Source organism: Amblyomma maculatum, chromosome 3, assembly GCF_055883805.1.
Source record: "Amblyomma maculatum isolate TAMU_Amacu chromosome 3, ASM5588380v1, whole genome shotgun sequence".
NCBI classification, from domain to species: Eukaryota; Metazoa; Arthropoda; class Arachnida; order Ixodida; family Ixodidae; genus Amblyomma; species Amblyomma maculatum.
Window position 1 is genome coordinate 16,981,288 of NC_139346.1, and position 22,184 is coordinate 17,003,471.

Consider the following 22,184-nt stretch of genomic DNA (forward strand, 5'->3'; position numbering starts at 1 on the left):
ACCCACCGCATGGCTACTAGCATGAATGAGCAATTCAAGCGTCTACAAGACGCAGGTTTCCCCCCTGACGTTATTGTAGCAGTGTGTGAAAGCCTTCTGCAAAACCTAAAAGCCTCAAACAGTCAACGTAGTAAGCAGGGAAACGAAGAAAGCAAGAGTAAGATGCCAGTCCAGTTGATTCCATACTTCCACAGGTTTTCACATAACTTCAAAAAACTGGCAGCGCGTTATAACGTAAAAATTATTTTCTCTGCACCATGCAAACTATCGAAAGTATGTACTAGAAAGATGAAAAAGCAAGTAGCATGCACGAAGAAGCATCAAACTAAGTTCACGGAATGCAAGGAAAATGTCGTGTACAGGATTCCAATCAGTTGCGGGCTCCAGTACATCGGACAAACTGGAAGATGTTTCAATGAGAGGGCGAGAGAACACAGACTATGCGTACGCAACAAATCGGGTACTAACCTCGCCGAACATTGTAAAGCTTGTAAAACTGATCCAACTAACGCATGTTATCCGCTCTTAGATAGCACAGATTTCTTAATATCAGCCAGAGAAAAAACTGAGCGCGAAGTCATGGAGGCATACTTCATTAGGAAGGCCGGTCAGGATTGCGTCAGCGTACCTTCTATCAACCTTCTTGAAAGCGAATTTGAATTCCTTGATGGCCACATGTAGGTTATAACCCTTTTTGCTTTATTACCACTAGCAACCGGTTGCTGACTGATATGAAACGAGTTATCGTCTGTGGAATTTTTTTTTTTTTACTTCCCGGTTTCTGGTGTGTTTACTCCCTTGATTTTCTCATTCTTCATAGTTGTTCTTCCACTCGCCCATCCTGCTTATTCTTGCTTAGCACTTCAATGTTTTAGCGGGGAGCCTTCTACACTCCTGAGTCTGTTTTTAGTTTTGACTCTGCTTTTGCTTCCCACGTATCGTCTGATTTAGCTTATGACTCCGCTTTTGCTTCGCGCGTTTCATATGTCTTTAGTTTTTGACTCTGCTTTTGCTTCGCACGTGTCATCTGGTTTTAGTAGTGACTCTGCTTTTGCTTCGCACGTTTTATCTGTTTTTAGTTCTGACTCTGCTTTTGCCTCGCACGTTTTTTTTCTGATTTTGACCTATCACTGCTTTTACTTCCCTTGTTTTGAGCCCTTTTAGGCTCGCTCGTTGCTGTGGTTGGGTAGCACCGTCCCTTGGCCACGATGTTGTTCGCACCCCATCTGTTGTATTAAATTCACAATGAGTTTTATATAATCTGTTGATAATGCTTTCCGGCCCCCCTTGTCTGTTTTTTGGTTTCTCCGGGTCAAGATTGTCGGCCGCCCTTTGTCAAACTGTATTTGGTCGTAGTATAAGGCCCCTTGATTGTCACGTGAGTTTTGACATAAATTGTGCTGCGGTTTTCCTCGAAAATAAAGTTGTCAGTTAGCGCCTGTCCTGTCTACATCTGTGTTGTCCCCGTCTTTTTTGCGTTATGTCTTCAAGAAACTGCTACCAACTAGCCCAAACCAAACATCTGTTTCACCAAGGTAATAACTGCCATACCCGCGGTGGTCTCAAAACACATCTCGGACAACCCCCGCCTCCTCCATCGGTCGGGGCCCATTAGGGACGTATCCCTTCTTCAAAATTCAACCAGCTACATTGATGATGCCACGACACACATTGCCAGTGAGTTTCAACTGGCCGTACATGGGGAGCCGACCCTTGGGTGAGTCAATTTCGAAATTTCGCAGCAGCTTGTCCGCGACGTGCGGTTGCCGGGTGCCTGCGACGTTGAGATTTTGCTTCCACGTGGGGAGAAGGCTGACCGATGCTGCGGCCTGGGTGCCCAGATAGGCCGCGAACGCTGCTCCCCGCTGGCCATGTTGGTACCTTGAGAGCGACGGTCACCCGGGGCTTCAGGCTGATAACTAAGTTTTCGGGGTGAAGCCGCGGAAGTGGCTTTAGTTTCCAAACGGGTCCGGTCTTACGTGGGGGCCCGCCGTGAAGGGCTGCAGCGTGCGCAGCAGCGTTTTGCTGTGTTGAGGGCCCAGCCAAGTTGGCGTCCGCCTTCTCGGAGTTGTCGTTCCGCTCGCGGGAGCGGCGTTCAACCAACTTGAATAGTCTCGAATTCTCGATAGGCGCTGAATCGTGGCTATCAGGCGTGCCGAAATCTCGCACCAGGCCATGGTGACCGGGTTGTAGCCACGTTGCAGCTGTTGAGAAGCCATCTCGCCGTGGTTGGGCGACTCACTGATGGCCGGGCTGCGGCACAGCCTACCGTCACCGCCACGATACAGAAGTGAAGATCGGCCCTTATAAAGTCTTAAATAGTCTCACCTGTGTGTGGGCGGTGTCCACAGGTAGCTGGAAATTTCACGCAGACAGCCTCAGCTGGTTTGATGGGGTTGCGGTCGATATTCCGTGGTACCAGCCAAAACTTTTGCGAAGCCGATGCGCTGTACGTCATCTATCTTCGCGCGCTCACAGCGCCCCCTAAAACCAGGGCAAAGTTCCTACAAAACCCAGGTTCAGTACCTGAAATTGTGCCTGCGGCTAGCGTGTTAATATTCATCACTCCCCGTGAAAAAAGCTGGCGCGTGTGAGAGCTGCGAGAGTTCTCCTTCACTGAGCTACAATGGTTAGCCAGAAACGCACATCTGTGGCCGTGCACAGTGATGTCTAGTTCTCTGAAAAGTGAGCACCACTGCGTCTGTCTCGAGCCAGTTCCGACACTTCACGTCTTTTATATTTGGGCAGCACTGTAGTTTCTGCAAGTTCCCAGGGAGATTATGCATGACACTTCAATTGTGGTGCACCAGTGGTGACTGGCAGAGATCTGGAGCTGCCTCTATACCTGAACCTGCACTTTATCGGTCAGATGGATAGTCAAAACCACGATAATAAAATATCTGTAAGATTATTGCATTTTGGATGTTGAATAAGTTTTTCGTGATGACCCTAATCAAATGTGTTGACATACACAGCCCTTTAAAGCGAGAATTTCAAGTTTTCTCATATGGCACATTTCTTAGATCCCAGTTTGAGCATGGTTCATTGTTTTGTTGGAGGCGGGGGGGGGGGGGGGGGGGGGGAGGGGGGCTGACCTAGGGAGAGGCGTTTATCAGCTATGGATACTGCAGAGGAAGGTGGATACCTTTATTTTCGAAAAACATATAGTAGGCTAGATTCGTCTACCAAATTATTAACAGCGAAGCGTATCCCCTTGTTTAATATGGGCATAAGAATGCATGACTTGGTATATTACACATGAGCTCAAAATATCTGAATACAGAATTCTCAAACAAGCTTGCTCAAGGCGAACACGAGCCAATTTCTGCAAAACTGAAATATTAGCGGAGTTACTTTCAAGTCCGTTAACTCCGATGTCTCTATATTTCTTAAAGCCCTTCAATAAGATTTGTTTGACTGGTTAAGTGCTGCACTGTTTACTTGAGAGTTCGTGAACTGGCCTTTCATAGAGCCTTTATTTTTTCTTGCTTCTATACTGCTCCTGCAGTGCGGGTACAAAACGTTGACCAGCAGCAGATCGCAATAGATAAAGAGGCGAGACGACTTTTTTTGCTCTACTTTCCTACGCTCTCCAGCAGCGCCAGCAGGTGATGAGGAGTACGCACCTAGCGAGCTGCCAGCGCTCCCCGTTGGCCACGCGTCCGGCCAGGTACCAGTCTAGCAGGACGATGCTGGCCGATGCGGTCGACAGGTGCGCCTCTTGCGTTTGGTGGAATCTGGCGTCGGCGAAGCACACCGTCACGTCTGGCAGCACGCACAGAAGGGCGCCCTCGTGAACCGCGTACGTGCAGCTCTGCACGGACGCTTCGCCAGGCTTGGAACGGTACACCTGCAACGCACATTTGCACGGCAAGACGTGGCTTATCAGATGGTCCCCACTGGTGTCGCTGATTGGATATTTAATAATTTATACCTGCACATCGCCAATGGATCCTCACGAAACACAATTAGGTCATGACTAGCGGCTTCCCTTTGTCTTACTTGCTTGACGAATGATCGGTGAGGAAGTTTATCGAAATCTACGAATACCTCAATCTAGCAGGGTAGAAATTGGGAACGTCGGTACTGATCCATACTATACGAGAAGCGCAGCACCAGGACGACGGACAAAAGGGGAGATGACACACACCACAACAAAGGCGCTGTGTTGTGGTGTGTGTTCTCTCCCTTTGTCCGTAGACGTAGTGCTGCGCTTCTTGTATGGTATGGACCTCAATCTAACCAAGCCCTTTATATTATTTAAACCAAGTCCTTTAATATTATTATTTATATTAGAATGTGCTTTGATTACGTATACTAGGAATCGAGAAGCACGGCAGGAGCTGTCTGCGTACAGGCAGGTCAAGGCACACTCCGATAGCGATAACACTCAAGACGGCACACAGAATATCCTTTTTCATCTTTGCAAGTATATCTTCATCTTTACAAGGGCCCCCGGGCAGAAGATGAGCAACCCTGGTAAACTAACGACGTAGATTCAAGGTCGCAGCATTGCTTGAGGCGCTGAACGTAGACTGTCTTACGGCAGCACCGGAGAGATCAGGTGAGGGCTTCAGGCGTTCCACATCGTAATTGACAGAACAGGTGCGCTCCAGGACACGATAGGGGTCGTGATACTTGAAAATAAATTTAGAGGGTATTTCGGCAGCACATGATGGAATCCAGAGTCGCACAAAACTGCCAGAAAGGAATTGCGGTGATGTATGATGGTTTTCGTGTGGGATTTCTGGTGGGACTGCGTTTCAGTCGTGAGAGACCGGGTAATTTGGCGGCACTCTCCTGCGTGTCGGGCAGCTTCAGAAGCAGGGATATACACAGATGCGTCTGGTTGGTACGGAGCAATGGTGTCTAGCGGAGTAGAAGGGTGACGGCCGTAATCAAGATAGAACGACGAGAAACCGGTGGTTGACTGTGTAGCAGTGTGGTATGCGTACTGTCCTAAGCAAAAGTGGTATACAGCACTCAGCCAGTGACAGAGCTCGGGAAAACTGCGTAAAAATGCCGCCTAGCGACAGTGACACATGCATGTGGTTAAAATGGGGCACTGCCGTTATTGTTCCGATCACAGATAGCTGTTGCTTGATGAAGTTGGCATGTAGTTCTCGCGAGCTACGCCACCGACTGAGTGTTGTGTACCACTTCTGCTCACGACTGTACATCACACATGAAATGAGGAGATCCCAGTTAGAGTGGTCGAAGGGGATGTACTTAGCATGTCGCCAAGGATAACTTTAAAGCGTTCGATGAGTCCGTTATTCTGCGGATGATAGGTGGGGGAGGTATGATTAATTATGTGGAACTTGTTGAGTACAAGTTTAACAACATAAGATAAAAAGACGGATCCTCTGTCACTGAGAAGTTCAAGAGGTGCGCCGTGTCTAAGCGCGAATCGCTGCAAATTGAATGAGGCTACGTCTGAAGGGCAGCGGTTTCTGCATATCGCGTTAGGTGGTCAGTCGTGACAATGACCAACGGTTTTCAGCAGCAGTGCACGGGAGCGGTCCCTATAAATTAATACCGACGCGATCAAAGGGGTGATGTGGGAAAAGTAACGGCTGCACATCGCCAGCAGAAGGATGAGGAGGGAACTTGCGATGTTGACAAGCGACCCATGAGTGAACGTATTTGAGGAGGAAATTGTACATGCCCTCCAGTTGTATTGTAAGCGTAGCCTATGATATGTCTTGAACCCTCCCGCATTGCCGCATTGTGGCTCTCAGCGCGGAAGAAGTCGCAGACTTGCGAGCGTATACGGCGGGGAGTGATTAGTAACCATTTATGGCCATCGGCGCTGTAGTTGCGGCTATAAAGGAGTCTTTTACGAATGGCGAAGTGTGATGCTTGGCGGCGAAATGCGCGCGACGAAGAAGCAACCCAGGGGTCTATCCGCTGCGCAGGAGACATGCCACTGATGTGAAGGCATGTCGTGGAATCATTGAAAGATGGGAAGGCTTGCAACTTCAGCTGGAAGAGGGCAGCAAGAAAGGGCATCGGCCTCATGATGCTTCCGGCCAAAGCGGTAGACTACATGGGCATCAAATTCCTATAGAAGAAGAGCCCACACGGCAAGGTTGCGGGATGGGTCTTTCAGGGAGGAAAGCCAGAATAGTGCACGGGGGTCCCTGCCAACTTCAAATTACGGTAACTTCAAATTATACAGGCTGTTTCGTACCGGCCACGGGTTGTGATAACATTGCACACCGATGACGTGTGCTGGCTCTCGTTGCCGCGCTATCTATAGAAAAGCGCTGCTTTCCCGAAATAAAAGCTTTTGCGTTGCTGCCACCGGCTCGTCTCTCTGCTGCTGAGAATAGGGCATCTGGCGACGAGGATGGGATCCAGCGTGCAGTTAATTGCTGCCGGCCAGCAGCAGTCACTAAGGTGAACCGAACTACTTGCAAGGCGACACGGAGCCCTTGCAGCCGGGATTTCGTCGACGGCACGGAGCAGTGCAAGAACGTCGTGAGGAAGCGAGGCGTCACGGATCCCTTGCCTGAACTTCAGCGGCGGGTTGGAGCAAGCGAACGGGAACGGGCACTACGGAAAAGACGCATCGAGGAAATCAGCTCTACAGTTAAGTGAAGTTTGCTCATTATGGCAGGACCAAGCCATGGCCCTAAGCTCGGCAGGATGACAGAATTCAACCCGAAAATTACAACATACATTCGTGTTTTGAAAGATTTGAGAACTACGTAGACATAAATGATGTGCCTGAACACAAGAAACCAAAGTTGTTTCTCAATGTACTCGGAGCGGAAGCATATGAAGAGTTAAAGAAGATAGCGGTGCCTGAATTGCTGTCTCAGAAGACCTTCGGTGAAATTGAACAGCTTTCAGTAGCTCATTTCAGCCCAGCTCACTCAATCATTGCAGAGCGTTGTAAATTTAATTTCCGAAATCAGCATGAAAATTAAAGTGTGAAATTGAACAGCTTTCAGTAGCTCATTGCAGCCCAGCTCACTCAATCATTGCAGAGTGTTGTAAATTTAATTTCCGAAATCAGCATGAAAATTAAAGTGTCAAATATTTCATCACTGAAATGAAGCACCTTGCAAGAGATTGCGATATAGGGACGTTTCTAAATGATGCCGTAAGGGGCAGACTGGTAGCTGGTTTGCGTGACGAAGAAACGCAATGAGCTGTCTTTGCACAAGCAGACCTGACGTTCAGAAGAGAAAGAAGAAGCGCCTGAGCTATTACGTGTCCGCTTAGAGCTGTGTTTTTATCTTGTTTCGCCTATTTACTGTCGTTTTGTGTGGGTAGGACAGTACCCTCTGTGAGAACGAATGACGAAGACGCCCCTGTGGAGCTATTTCCGTCTCGGTGGGCCCTTTCTCAAGTAAGAAAGTCCAACCGGATCCCTCAGGCGCAGGCTAGGCTTAGCTCGGCGTTGCCGAGCGAGGCTGGGCTACGCTCCTACATGGATTCTGCTCCGCCGACGACAGCTATGCGGATTTCCGCTGTGTTACAACCTGGCGCAGCATCCACGTCCACGCAATCATCAACGCCTACATGCCCCAGTCTGCTTCGTCTTCGGATGGAACGACTTCGGCTTGTCCCATGGATTGCTCCGCCGCCTCTGTGCCTGTAACCTTCCCTCAAAGAACTGTGGCCGTCGCACCGGTTCAGTCTTCCCTTCCAAGGCAACCTACAGCGTGGCAGGCCCTGGCACCACCACAGATGCCGCCAAAGAGTCGAGCCTCACTTCCACTTGCTGCTAACTCGTTCCGCGTCACCATCAAGCCTACATTGCGCTTTGATATTACGACTATCCCTCCCCGGTGTGTCCAAGCCACAATTGACCAAGTTCTAGATTCAACTAACTACTGTGGATTTGTCGTCCATCGCCCATCGAACACCATTACGGTGAACTTGCCATCCTTGGTGGACGCCCAGAAAATGTGTGCAGTTACTCAAATTCCCCTGGATGCGAATGAGCATGTCCCAGTGCAAATATATTTTGCTTCTGGCCCTGACACCCTCCGCTGCGTCGTTTACCATGTCGACAGCAGAATTCCTTCTGAGGAGGTGCGAGCAAACATTCGCTGTTCAACTCACGCAGTGTTGCAAGCACGGCCTCTGGGGCGCCGGGGTTCATACCTACTCACCCTACAAGGCCCGTTGACTTTGCCTGAGTACCTAACCTGTTATGGTGCGATTATCAAACCACAGCCCTTCCGACCTCATCGTATATTTTGTTATCACTGCCATAAAGAAGGGCACATGCAAAATACCTGCCCTAATCCGGCAGCTGTGGCCGACATGAATGAACCAATAGCGCTTTGTGCCCTATGCAAATCGGCGGATCATGACATGCGCTCCCCCGCTTGTCCAAAGAAGAAGCGAAGGAGGCCGTCGCGCAAGCCGCCTGGAAAAACAGATATCCCTACAAGTAATCGCTTCGCTGCTCTTACATGTGGCGAAACCGACTTCCCTGCACTTCCTTTACTTGACCCACCAGCTCATCATACGCCTTCGCAGCATCGTTCATACGCATAAGCGACTCACCCTCGTGGATCAAATGGTACACCAAAACGGCCAGTGCACAAATCACATGTGGATGCCGCAGATGAAGACGCTGTTTTAGACAATGCCATTGCAGTGGCTCGCCAACGTCTAGACGAACTCGCCCAGCTTCGAGAACAGCGTCGCTCTCACCCCTCTCGAAGAAGTATAATACCTCGTGATAAGATTTCAGATGATTCGCCTCCAATAAGCATCAAACCACAATCACGTGCAGACAACCCGTTAACCCCGAATACCCCGACAGTGGATAAAATATTAGCCCTTATGGAGCAGGTGACCTCCCTCATCGTAGAAGCTCTTCGGCCTCGCAATGGATAATGCACTGTCTCTGGTGGTGCAGCGGAATTGTCGAGGCTTTGCGAATAAGGCCTCTGAAGTGAACATCCGTCTTCGCGACAAAAAGCTAAAGGCGTGGGCCTTCTTACTTCAAGAGCATAATTCACTTCCTCGCCTATCAGGATTCTGCGCTTACCATTCACCTAATCGCCCTTGTATCACCTCTTCCATCAGCCCAGGTAAATCTGCAATTTATATTCACACTTCAGTTCCCCACACACCAATCGACCTTTCACGGTGGTGTAACACACGCCAAGAGGTGGTAGCAATCCTAGTTAAGCCTGTACGCACGCCACATATACTAGTTTCCTTTTATGGCCGTCCTGGTTCCGCATCTCCTATTCATGGATGGGTTCGTTTTCTGTGTTCTACCTACTCGGGTATCCCTATTCTAGTCGGTGGAGACTTCAACGGCGCACACACCTCGTGGGGTTACCCATCTGATTCTCCCAGGGGTGCACACATACAGGGCAGCTTTTCAGATAATTCTTTTCATCTTTTAAACCACCCGCATACATCTACCCGTCCACGAGGTGGGCCTTATTTACCTGATTTGACTTGCTGGTTAGCCCTCATTGGGCTGTTGAACCAGATACCTGGGGTAGTGATCACAGTCCTATCTTTATCTCTCTCACCCCTTCGCGGATACGCAAAATACGCCGTAGCGTACGAATAGCATCATGGGACGCGGTACGCGCAGACAATCGCTTATCTGATTTCACCCCATCATCAGCATTGTCTACTCTCTCTGCTGTTCTTGCGTCCCACACGATTACCACCACTGTAAAAGAAGACGAGCCAAATCCGGACATCCACCTCCTGAATCTTTGGGCTCTGCGTCGGCAGGCAGATCATTATGCTGCTCGTAACCCCGATGACCCATCGGCTATCCCCGCTCTTCACCGGGCTACCGCACATGCGAGGCGGTATGAAAAGCGTCTAGGAAGGCAACGTTGGGATTCCTGGTGTGAGCGGCTGTCCTGCAAGCAGAGTAATCGACAACTTTGGCGAGTGTTTCACGCCATGGAGCGCTCTTCTCATGCTTCTGATTACACAGAGAGCATTCGCCTTGCGATGAATGTAGATGAGGACGCATTTGTAAAACAGGCGGCCAGACAGTTTTTTTCCCCACTATGATACCGCCTCGACTTCTCCACCTTGCTTACCGGTTACCAAACCCCCCGATGCGATTACTTCTGACCTAACCATGGCAGAGCTGCTTGCCTCCATTGAACGCCTCAAATCTAACTCTGCTCCCGGGCACGAAGGCATACCTAACTCCTTATTCCGCAACTTCGAAGGGACTGCTTTGCAGGCCCTGCTTGATGCATTCAATGACGTGTGGCATTCTGGTGTCATGCCGGACGAGTGGAAGCATTCTATTGTTGTTCCAATGCCGAAGTCAGGTCATCCTCCAGTATCTATCTCGACCCTTCGTTCAATTTCCCTGACGCCAACAATCTGCAAGCTTTACGAAAATATTCTCGCCACTCGCTTTTCGTGGTGGTTGGAATCCCATGATTGTTATCCAGAATCCCAAATTGGCTTCCGCCCGCAAATAGGAACGGAGGACGGTCTTGCTACTTTGGCTGCAGACGTGCTTCACCACTCTTCGCACAGTCATCTTGTTAGAAATGTGATCGCTACAGATATAACAAAGGCATATGATAACATCCTTCACTCAGCCATTCTTGCCTCCCTACAAACTCTTGGTCTCCCTCACAGGTTTCTCCTCGCCATTCACGCCTTACTAACAAATAGAACGTTCAGTGTGCGTGTCCATGGAAAGCCCTTTGGTCACTTCCCCTCCAACAGAGGAGTCCCCAGGGCTCCGTTCTCGCCCCTACATTATTTAAGGTGTCCTTCATTTCACTTGTTCGAGCCCTACAGGCCATCCCTTCTATACGCGTGCTTGCGTATGCCGATGATATAACCTTATGGTGCTGTCACCCAGATACGTCTGTCCATCAGGCGGCCCTCCAGCATGCGCTGGATGTATTGACATTTCGCCTCCTTCCTTTGGGTCTAACTCTTTCGCATACAAAATACTGTTTCATTCGCATTGGAAATAAAGCTGGCTTACGGAAAACTCCCAGTATTAATTTTATGATGGATAATACCCCGATTCCACGGGCATAAGCCGTGCGCATTCTTGGTCTTCTTCTTCATTCCTCTGGGACTGGCACCCCGTGGCTGACAGCCTTCCGTAAGACCGCTAACGCTACTCTAGGTCTGATTCGTCGCATAGCTATGCGCTCTGGCGGCGCGCGTGCTCACACGGCCCGCCAGCTTGTTCGCTTTGTCCTCCAGCTGCGTATAATCTACCAGGCACAGTTTCAACGTCTCACCCGTAGACAGTGGGACTCCCTTGAGGCCATCAATCGTGAGTCTATGCGTGCAATAACATATCTTCCCCGCCTAACACCCATACCAGTACTTCAGGAGTACGCCCAGCTAAATACGCTCACTGAACTCGTTGATCAGCGGATGGCAAACAGAGCTCGCAAACAGTCTTTACAACTACATCATTTAAAGACACTACCTCTATGGTCGTACTGCCAGCTCACGGACACTCGCCCCACTGCTTCCCCGTCGGTATCATCCGCACATCTGCCTGAAGGGTGCATATTATATACCGATGCATCACATACTGCAGAGCGAGGAGCTACTTCTGCGTATAGTCCCTCTCATCCGCATCTCAACACTCACGTGACATATACCGCGGATACGTGCACCCCTCTGGCACTGGAACTTCAAGCCATTTACAATGCCATATATTTCCTTCCACCAGTTCCTACATTCAATGCAGTTCATCTTTACACAGACTCTCTCACTGCCCTTAAACAGCCTACGGCCGTTCGACGCACATTCCAAATAACACAGTCCATACATTTGCTCTGTTCAAAGTAGCCATGTCTTGTGCGCATACACTGGATTCGCGGCCATGCTCGCGATCCACATAAATTCAAGCGGATGCTATGACGCACATAAACACGTCAGGCGATCCACCACCTTCCCCTCTTCCCCCAGATCCGTTCCTGTCCCACGTTTCCGATTCTCAAGTTTTGCGCCAGCAAACACGCGCTCTCATTCCTCCGTGTTCGCACCCTCTCTCCCGTAGTCTTACTCGGCAGGAGGAGGTAACAATGTGCCGGATCCGGGCAGGGGCGGCTCTGACCCCATCTGTTCGACATCGATGGCGGGAAAAAGATCTACCAGTGACTGACAGGTGCCCTCACTGTGACATCCACCTGACGTGTGCGATGTGCGTCACTTGTTGCGGACGTATCCATCAACGACTCACATTAGGCAACGGATAATTAAAACAGAAGCTTGGGCATGTTGGTAATTCATTGTGTAGAACAGCGCGAAAAACACGACAGGGACGAACGAAGACAACAAGACGAGCGCTGACTTTCAACTGACAAGTTTATTGCATGCCTGCATCCATATATATGAACACGTTCACACAATAAACGAAACAAGAACAACTAAACAAACACCGAAAAGTGTAAGAATGCAATCGAACCATGTGTCATCCAGATTTTCACAACGCATCATTTTCTCGTGTTCATAAATCTTACTTCACGTTCCGATAAAGCTATAGACGGGCTGCTGATACAAGTTTCCTTTATCCTGTTGATTTCTTTTGCTTCTAAAATCTCCCGTACTGTCTGGTCATTATGCCGATTGATTATTTTTGCTTCCTGTAGAAATGGCTGGCAAGCGTCGCTTTTACAGTCCCTGCAGTGTATGCCCATAGTTTCTTTTACCGTACCAAAAACATTATTGTGATGCTCCATTAGTCTTTCATTAATACACATTAATAAAACACAAAGACCCTTATGTGGGTTGCCAGAAGGGGGTTGTATACTCTGTTCCACTGTCTTGTGGAAAACATTATATCGGACAGACGGGGCGTTGTATTAATGAAAGACTAATGGAGCATCACAATAATGTTTTTGGTACGGTAAAAGAAACTATGGGCATACACTGCAGGGACTGTAAAAGCGACGCTTGCCAGCCATTTCTACAGGAAGCAAAAATAATCAATCGGCATAATGACCAGACAGTACGGGAGATTTTAGAAGCAAAAGAAATCAACAGGATAAAGGAAACTTGTATCAGCAGCCCGTCTATAGCTTTATCGGAACGTGAAGTAAGATTTATGAACACGAGAAAATGATGCGTTGTGAAAATCTGGATGACACATGGTTCGATTGCATTCTTACACTTTTCGGTGTTTGTTTAGTTGTTCTTGTTTCGTTTATTGTGTGAACGTGTTCATATATATGGATGCAGGCATGCAATAAACTTGTCAGTTGAAAGTCAGCGCTCGTCTTGTTGTCTTCGTTCGTCCCTGTCGTGTTTTTCGCGCTGTTCTACGCAACGGATAATCATGAAGGTGGGCCTGAGGTGGAATCGCGATTGTGATTATGAGAAATGGACAATGTACAATCGCTACACTGCCAACCTTCTCGAATACATAAGCGCAACTGGACTTTACTCCTTCTTTTAACTTTCTATCTCCTGCATCCCATTTCCCCTTTCTCATCTTATGCCTTGTCGCAAACTTTTAAAAAAAAAAGACCTGACGTTCGAGCTGGTACGCAAAATGGCGCTAGACAAAGAGCTAGCTGCACAACAGGCGAAGCAAATGCATGAGCTTGACGAAAGATTGACCAACTTGAACGCCATTGTAACAAAAAGGAGAACTTACAAGCCGTCTGCAAGAAAGGAGTTAAAACAAATGCTGTCAGATACGTCGACACCACGGACGACGAATCCGAACAATTGAGCTGTCATACTGTGTTCTACTCGGGCATACATTCAAGGGGCTTTGAAGTAGGATGGACAGTTCGGCGAGTTGCGCTCGTTTGTTGTGCTTCTCTTCTTGTGTGTTCCGTCTCTTCGCGCTGTTTCACTCACTATTCAAGGGGCTACAGCGTAGGCCTCAATATTGAAGGAAATACTTTCTCTGATAATTGACACGGGTGCAGCGGCCACCATCGTACCGGAGCGTTTTCACAGGCAATGTTTTCCGCAGGTAAAATGCGTGCCAAAAGATGTTTCGCGCACTTACACAGGGGAAAGGCTGAAAGTACTTGGAAAGGTAAACATATTGGTAGACCAGGAAGGAAGCGAAATCCCTTTGCACGCTGTGATAGCGCAAGAGAGCGGAGCGTCGATGCCCACTCACATGGGAAGAGACTGGCTAGAAACACTAAAGATAAACTGGAAAGCAGTATACAGCATGTCCTCGGAAGACCACTGGAGCAGAGGGTAGAAGCCCTACGGAAGAAGTATACCGACGTTTTCAAGAGCACCCCAGGGATCGTCAAAAACTACGAAGCTCGCATCTTTGTAAAAGAAGGCGCTTAATCAATCTTCGCAAAGGCACGGCCAGTACCGTTTGCCATAAAAGAGGAAGTCGCAAAAGAAATGGAAAAGCTCGAGCAACTGGAATATTGAAAAGAGTCGCGAAGAGCGATTACGCAACGCCTCTGGTGTTGGTTGCGAAGAAAGGCGGCGCAGGATTAATATTATGCGGAGTCTACAAAGTCACGGTTAATCCTGTTCTGAAAACGGACCGTTACCATTTGCCATTGCCAGAAGGTTTGTATTCAATGCTTGCCGGAGGAAAGACCTTCTGCGTCCTGGATCTATCGCGAGCCTATCAACAAGTGCCACTGGCTGAGGAAAGCAAAGCACTGTTAATTGTGAACACGCATCTCGGATTATTTCAGTTTCAGCGACTTCCGTACGAAATCTCCACGCCCCCGCCATCTTTCAGTCATTAATGCAAGAACTTTTAAAAGGTATTCCAAAAGTTGGCTGCTATATCGACGACGTCATCGTCGTAGGCGACAACATATATGACTGTCAAGAAACCGTGGAAAAGGTGGTTGAAAGACTAGGGGAGTACAATATCACTGTAAAAGAACAGAAATGTGATTTCTTCAAGCAGTCGGTCGTTTATCTTGGGCTCAAAGTGAGAGCAGATGGCATTTTTACAACTTCAACAAAAATAAAAGCAATCATGGAAGCACCTCAGCCAAGCAACGTAACTGAACGGCGAGCCGTCTTGGGTCTACTGAATGTCTACGCAAAATTCATCAGAAACTTCGCTGCAGTTGCTGCGCCGCTGCACGACCTAATAAAAAAGGACAAGAATTGGTTGTGGACGGACGTATGCTCAAGATCATTTGTGGAATCTAAGCAGCGTCTCATCGAAAGATGGTCTGACCGTTTACGACGTGAAGATGCTAATCAGGTTAAGCTGTGACTCGTCCGCCTGCGGTCTTAGGGCCATACTTTTTCACGTCATGCCAGATCGGTCAGATAAGGGCTTGAGACTGGGCTGGTTGGAACATCTTCTCCTAAATGCTGCGCTGCTTAGTTGTACACGGACAAGGGAACTGGACCAGATAGACCCATTGCCTTTGCCTCCAGAACATTGAACGAAGCGGAGCGCAACTACGCGCAAGGCGAGAAGGGAGCCCTGGCTATAATATTTGGTCTAGGCAGGTTTCATAGATACCTGTATGGACGGAAATTCAGACTGTATACAGGCCATCAACCACTGTTGGGCATTCTGGCATCAGATAAGCCAATTCCTTCTTCGGCCGCAGCGAGGATTCAGCGTTGGGCTGTCACCTTAGCAGCTTAGTACACACTGCGATACCGAAACGGCAAAAGCATGGAAGTTGCCGACGCACGTTCAAGGCTGCCACTTCCAGTCTAGCATGAAAACGACAGTAAAGAATGTCTTGCATTCTTTGATTCAACGCCTCTCACCCTGAGCCAAGTGGCTGGTGCGACTAAAAGGATCTAAAGTTGTGCAGTTCACCTTACCTGGCTGACCCACGCACTGCGATAAGTTTCAGCCCTTTTACGTTCGTCCAAACGAACTATCGTACGAGCAAGGCTGCGTCACGTAGGGCCAGCTAGTCATCATTCCAGATGAACTTCGAAACGCAATGTTAGCATTGCTACATAAAGAGCACCCAGGAATGCAAAGAATGAAAATTCTTGCGAGGTCCTTTGTTTGGTGGCCTGTTGATTGACAAGGAGATCGAAGCCATTGTGCGTCAATGTAAAGTGTGTCAAACGACCTTGCCTGTAAACAAGAGTTCAACGAAACATCGTCTGGTCAGGTGGGGACAAAAAAAATTAAAGGGTTACTGACCAAGTCAAAGTTTAATAAAAACGTAATGACGTTTCGGAAGCCCTATGACTTCCTTGTTCACAATCGCGGATTCTGAACAAGGAAGCCATAGGGCTTCCGAAACGTCATTACGTTTTTATTAAACTTTGACTTGGTCAGTGACCCTATAATCTTTACGACCTTGCCTGCAAAGGCGCTCGGACCACTTCATCCACGGACCTATCCAACTAGTATTTAGCAGAGCCCATGTCGAATTCGCCATGAAAGATGGCTCCAACTTGTTCCTTCTGTTAGACTCTTACTCGAGGTGGATAGAAGCAAAATTCCTCCACACTACAACGACATCAAAAACAAGACTGTCTCAAGGGTATACTTGCAGCGTATGGCTACCCGGAAGAACTGGTCAGTGATAACGGACCTCAGTTTACTTCGCATGAGTTCTCTGAGTTCGCCGTTTCTCACGGAGTTCGACACACCCGTACGCCACCGTACCATGCTTCGTCGAATTGGGCAGCAGGAAGGCTTGTTCAGACGACAAAAGCTTCTTTGCTCAAGCAAGTGGTTCACGATAACTTAACAGGCCAGCACAGAACTCTGCATCAGCGACTCAATGACTTCTTGCTTGCTTACAAGAACGTCCCAAATTCCGTAACGGGAAGAACGCCAGCTCAGCTATTCCTGAAACGACAACCTTGAGTAAAGCTTTCACTCTTCAAACCAAGTTTGGTGCAGGACATGAGAAGTCAAGTCCAAGACGCCCCACATCGCAACGAGGGCCGACGAAGGGACTCGCGGATATAAGTTGGTGATCCAGTTTTCGTGAAGACTACGAGGGGGGAAACCCTGTCGTGGGAGGAAGCTGTCCTGACACAACACGTAAGCGACTCTAGGTTTGTAGTCAAAGTCGGAGATAATTTTCGTTTTGTGCATATCTACCATTTGAGACCCAGATGGACTTTTGGGCCAAAGACATCAATCCACCCGGACGTCGTGAAAGAAGCAGAACCTGCTCCAATTTCCCGTAGTCAGCACGACGTTCCAACAACACCTCCAGAAAGTGAATCCTCTTGTGACACCTTAGTTAGCAGTCCTAGTGCGGAACAGCTTGAGGAAGCACGCTTAGGTGACCTCACATAAAAAGGGCAACCGGCACCGCAGCTTGAGGCAGAACACACAGCAGCGCAGTCCTCAAACGTCACCGCGGCTACACCATGACGTAACCCGAAGAGGCCCCTTAGCGAAGAAGTAATCGCACAAGACGTCCACCGGATCGCTATAAAGCCTCAAGTTATAATCGCGGAAAGAAACGCGTGTAGCTTTAATTTAAGGATAAAGGAATGTTCCGTACAGGCCACGGGTTGTGATAAGACTGCACACCAATGACGTGCACTGGCGATAGTTGCAGCGCTGTTTATAAAAGAGCGCGGTTTTCTCGAAATAAAAGCTTTTTGCGTTGCTGCCATTGGCTCGTCTGTCTGCTGCTGAGAATAGAACACAGGCAAAGGTATATTTTGCTTAGAGCCAAAGCTATTACCAAACACTCTTTTCAGCGACTGAGTAATTTTACTCCGCTTTCGGAGGCTTGCATCGGCGATGACGTATTGAGAAAAGCGAGATTTCCGCTACGCGAGTAAAGGGCCGAGACCAACACCACTGCCGTCTGTGTGTTCGTCAGTAGGGGCGATCGGGTCGAAGTACGCAGGACATGCGGTGTCGTGCAGATACGGCGCAACATGTCAAGGCGAAAGCCTTTGATGCATCATACTGTTGTCCGCAAATGTGTCCGCTTTTCGAGTGCATGTCTTTATGGCCATTTACCAATCACCATTGAATCAACACTTAATCAATACAAATCGAATGATATCGAAAATTATTTAAGGCATTTTCAAGATAATTTCATGATAATTTACGAATAATAAAATAGTTAAGCAAATGGCCATAGGAACCCATGCATTTGGAGGTCATTGTAATTATCACTAACCATCACTTACTAGTTAAGATGTGTTTAACTAACAGTAACCAGACATTAACTACTACTCAGAAAGTGCAAACCATGGTTAACTGTCAGTAACCAATAGTAATGGTTAAACGTTTCGAGACGTCTATAGCCGTCACATGGTGACGCCATCGGCCGTATCATGACTGGATGTGACATCTCATCCGGTCATGTGTAATATCCGGATGTGATAATCGTATCCCATATGGTCGTGAAGGCGTGCCTGCTGATGACGTCACCAGGGGATTCACGCTTGTACGAAGCTGACCCTGCCGGGCGTTCCATCCCGGCGTCCGTGCGGCGCCTTTCATTTCGCGCTTCCTAGAACGCCACACCACAGAGCATATATGGAAATAGACGCAGTACAGGAGGCATCAGCGGTGTTTAAAATTGGTTGACAGCAAAACAACAGTGTCAGTATATGTCAGAATTCCAGTCAATCACAAATGGTCTCGAAGAAATACCTAAGCAGCCCGGCGAGGAAGGCTTTCACCTTGAAGCACTTTAGTGAGCCAAAGTGCCCCTGAATTTTTAAAAGCATCGACGTGTGAGCACAGCCCTAGGAAGTTGCGCTGGTATTTAATGAATCTCGGCTTAGGAAAGGCAGCGACAGCACGACATTTCTCCAGGTCTGCAGAGACGGGCCTGAAATAGTCATTTGATGGGCTGCAGAACGACATTCTTTTTTCGTTTAGCGGCAAGAAAGTTCTACTTAAGTTGAGGACAACCCAGAGGGCTATGGAACGAAAAATGGTAGGGGTAACATTAAGAGATAGAAAGCGTGCAGAGTGGGTCAGAGAAATAACTCAAGTTACCGACATTCTAGTGGAAATGAAGAAGAAGAAATGGACATGGGCAGGACATGTAGTGCGAAGAGAGGATAACCGATGGTCGCTGAGGGTAACAAACTGGATTCCAGGGGAAGGAAAGCGTAACAAGGGGCGGCAGAAAGTTAGGTGGGCGGATGAGATTAAGAAGTTCGCAGGGGTCAAGTGGATGCAGCTAGAACAGAACCGGGTTAAGTGGAGAAATATGAGAGAGGCCTTCGCCCTGCAGTGGGTATATTCAGACTGATGATGATGATGATGAAGCCGGCATCAGAAAGGAAGGAGAATACGTGCATCAGGCGGTATAGATAAGTGTCGAAGCCAGGAGAAAAAGAACCTCCCACCACCAAACGTAAGATGGGGTTTTATTGCATACACTGGGACTCTAGAAGGACGGCAGGAACAGTCCGCTTGCAGGCAGATCAAGCGCACACACCGATTGCGATATCATTGAAAACAGCGCGCAGAATCTTTATATTTGCAAATAAATCATTTTTACATTCTTATTTTATCACTTTTGTGAAGAGGAAGACGTACACGAGGAGCATTCCAGGCAGTGACATCGTGATCGCTGCGCGTGTTCGACCTGACTGTGTTCTCTGTCGCTGTGCTCGCCGCTGATCTGCCTAGTCCTGCTGATCTGCTCAATAAACCCCCATCTTACACTTGGTGGAGCTGCGTTTAAGATCTATCGTCTCGCCCTAGAACTCCGCAGCCGCACATTACCACCTCCTGCGATGCCTCAGGACGTTAACCACTAAGCCGTACAAGTTGGCTCGGCCATCATCTGTCCCGGCCCCCTCCGCCAGCGAGACCCCGCCATCTTCAGCGGCACTGACGACCATGACATCGAGGAGTGGCTCACATCCTATGAGCGAGTGAGCGCTTACAACAAATGGGACGCGGAAACGAAGTTAAGCTACGTGATTTTCTATCTTACCGGCTTTGCAAATCTATGGTTTCGGAACCATGAAGCGGACATTCCATCATAATCTGTGTTCAAAGCCAGCTTCTCTGAAGTTTTCGACTGTCCGGCTGTGAGGAAACTCCGCGCTGAACAGCGCTTGCTTGCGCAGTCTCAGCCGGTTGGCGAGAATTTCACGAGTTATATCGAGGATGTCGTCGACTTGTGCAAGCGCGTGAACGCACAGATGTCAGAGGCAGACAATATTACGCACATTCTGCAAAGCATTGATGATGACGCCTTCCAGATGCTGACTGCTCGAGATATCCGTACCGTCGCAGAAGTGGTCGCGCTGTGTCGAAGTTATGATGAACAACGCAAACAAAGGGCCATACCTCGCGCGAACACCATGCATTCTGCGTCGCTTGCTGGCCTGACAGATGCAGCTCAACATTCTGCGCTGCTACCACAAAGCAAGAGCTTCATTTGGGAAGATGCTGCTCGACAGCTCTCCCTTATGTCCTGCCATGAGGAGCCTTCCTCACACCTAGCTCCACGTTTGCGCCAGATTATTCAAGAACAAGTAGAATCTCTTCTTCCAGCCCCTCAATCCATGCCTGTCGCAGCCCCGTTGACATATGGGGCTTTTGCTGCCCGACCACCACCTAAATATGCTCCACCGCAACCTGCCTACGTTCCACCTCCTTGTCCTGCTCGAGAACCTGCGCAGTTTATTCGACCGGCTCCAAGACGGCGCAATCCCTGGCGCCCGACAGATAACCGGCCAATTTGTTACACTTGGGGGCTGGCTGGACATTTTTGCCGTTATTGTCGAAACCGTCTCCCAGTGTCGGCACCACCTACTCATGGTTCTGGGTACTGGTCTTTGACGCCTCAGTTTTCCGCGCCTACTGACCCTCCAGCCAGCCGTCATTTTCCCCAGACCTCTCAGCCATGTCTGACCGCCCTTCACCGTCGCCACGACGCCGCTCTATCTCTCCAATGCGACGTCGACAGAACGCTTCACGTGAGGAAAACTAGAGGCCGCAGTTCCTGAGGCGAGAACTGCGACCCCGTCGAACTTCCCAATTCCTCATCGGTCGCCGGTAAATCTAATTGAAATTTTCGTCGAGAGTGTTGCTGTCATGGCTCTAATTGACACTGGTGCTTCGATTTCGGTTATGGACGCAAAACTATGTAGCACTTTAAAGAAAGTGAAGACGCCACTTGCGGCACTTTCGTTTCGAACGGCCAGCGCTCAGCATATCAGGCCTTTAGCAGCGTGCACCGTTCGAGTAGTTATCCAGAATTGCCTTTATACGATTGAGTTCGTCGTGCTGCCAAGTTGCTCACACACTGTAATTTTAGGCTGGAATTTCCTGTCGCGTCACGCTGCTATTATCGATTGTGCTCAGCTGAAGTGGTGTTCTCGACTTTGCCCGATGCCGTACCAGACGCTGATCCACGAAATTCCTGTGCTAAAGCCCTCGTCGCCGAATATATCGACCATACTTTCCTGCGCCGCAAGTGCCTTCCATTGCGATACGCTGTGCTCGCTATTTCCGCTGGCCTTTTCATGTTATGGGTCTCTAACCCATTTAACTCCCCTACTGCTTTGCGCCATGGTGAGTGCCTCGGCAGTATCCAGCCAATCGCATCTCTTCTGATCTCTGAGGAACCTGACGATGCGCAGCACTCTGCCGTGACTGCGCTCAGCCCCCCTTCACCTGCAACCGCTCCTCCCTCTACAGACTTGTTCTTCCGCTCCATCGACGCCGATCTTCCTCCAGCGCAGCCCACTCAGCTTTTGAACCTACTACATCAATTTCCCTCCTCCTTCGACTCTCATCAAAGTTCTTTGGATCAAACTTATACAGTCACTCATCGCGTCGACACCGGCACCCACGCATCACTGAGACAGAGACCCTATCCTGTGTCTGCAACCGAACGCCAGGGTACTGAAGATCAAGTCGACCTAATGGTTCAGAGTGGCGTGATTCAGCCCTCAAGCAGCCCTTGGGCGTCGCCTGTTGTCCTCGTAAAAAACGAAAGATGGTTCTATCCGCTTCTGTGTCGATTATCGCTGCCTGAATGAGATTACGCGAAAGGACGTCTACCCTTTCGCACGCATCGACGACGCTCACGATTGTTTGCAGGGCGACGAGCTCTTTTCTTCCCTAGATTTACGTTCCGGCTACTGGCAAGTTCCCCTGGAAGCGGCTGATCGCCCCAAAACTGCCCTTGTAACTCCCGACGGCTTGTATGAATTTACAGTTATGCCGTCTGGTCTTTGTAATGCTCCTGCAACATTTGAGCGGATGATGGACACTATTTTGCGTGGCCTAAAGTGGAAGACGTGCCTCTGCTACCTCGACGACATTGTCGTCTTTTCTCCTGACTTTTACA

The 22,184-nt window shown here is 48.9% G+C and overlaps 1 protein-coding gene across 5 annotated transcripts in view; it reads right to left on the reverse strand.

Moving 5' to 3' along the window:
• Positions 1-22,184, reverse strand: part of LOC146194276 (uncharacterized) — a 288,211-nt gene that overhangs the window by 82,587 nt on the left and 183,440 nt on the right. For all 5 annotated transcript variants that reach the window (XM_084596036.1, XM_084596038.1, XM_084596037.1 and 2 more), the window contains one exon: positions 3,627-3,850. In XM_084596036.1, the coding sequence (XP_084452162.1) occupies positions 3,627-3,850 (224 nt within the window). The remainder of the gene's footprint in view (positions 1-3,626; positions 3,851-22,184) is intronic.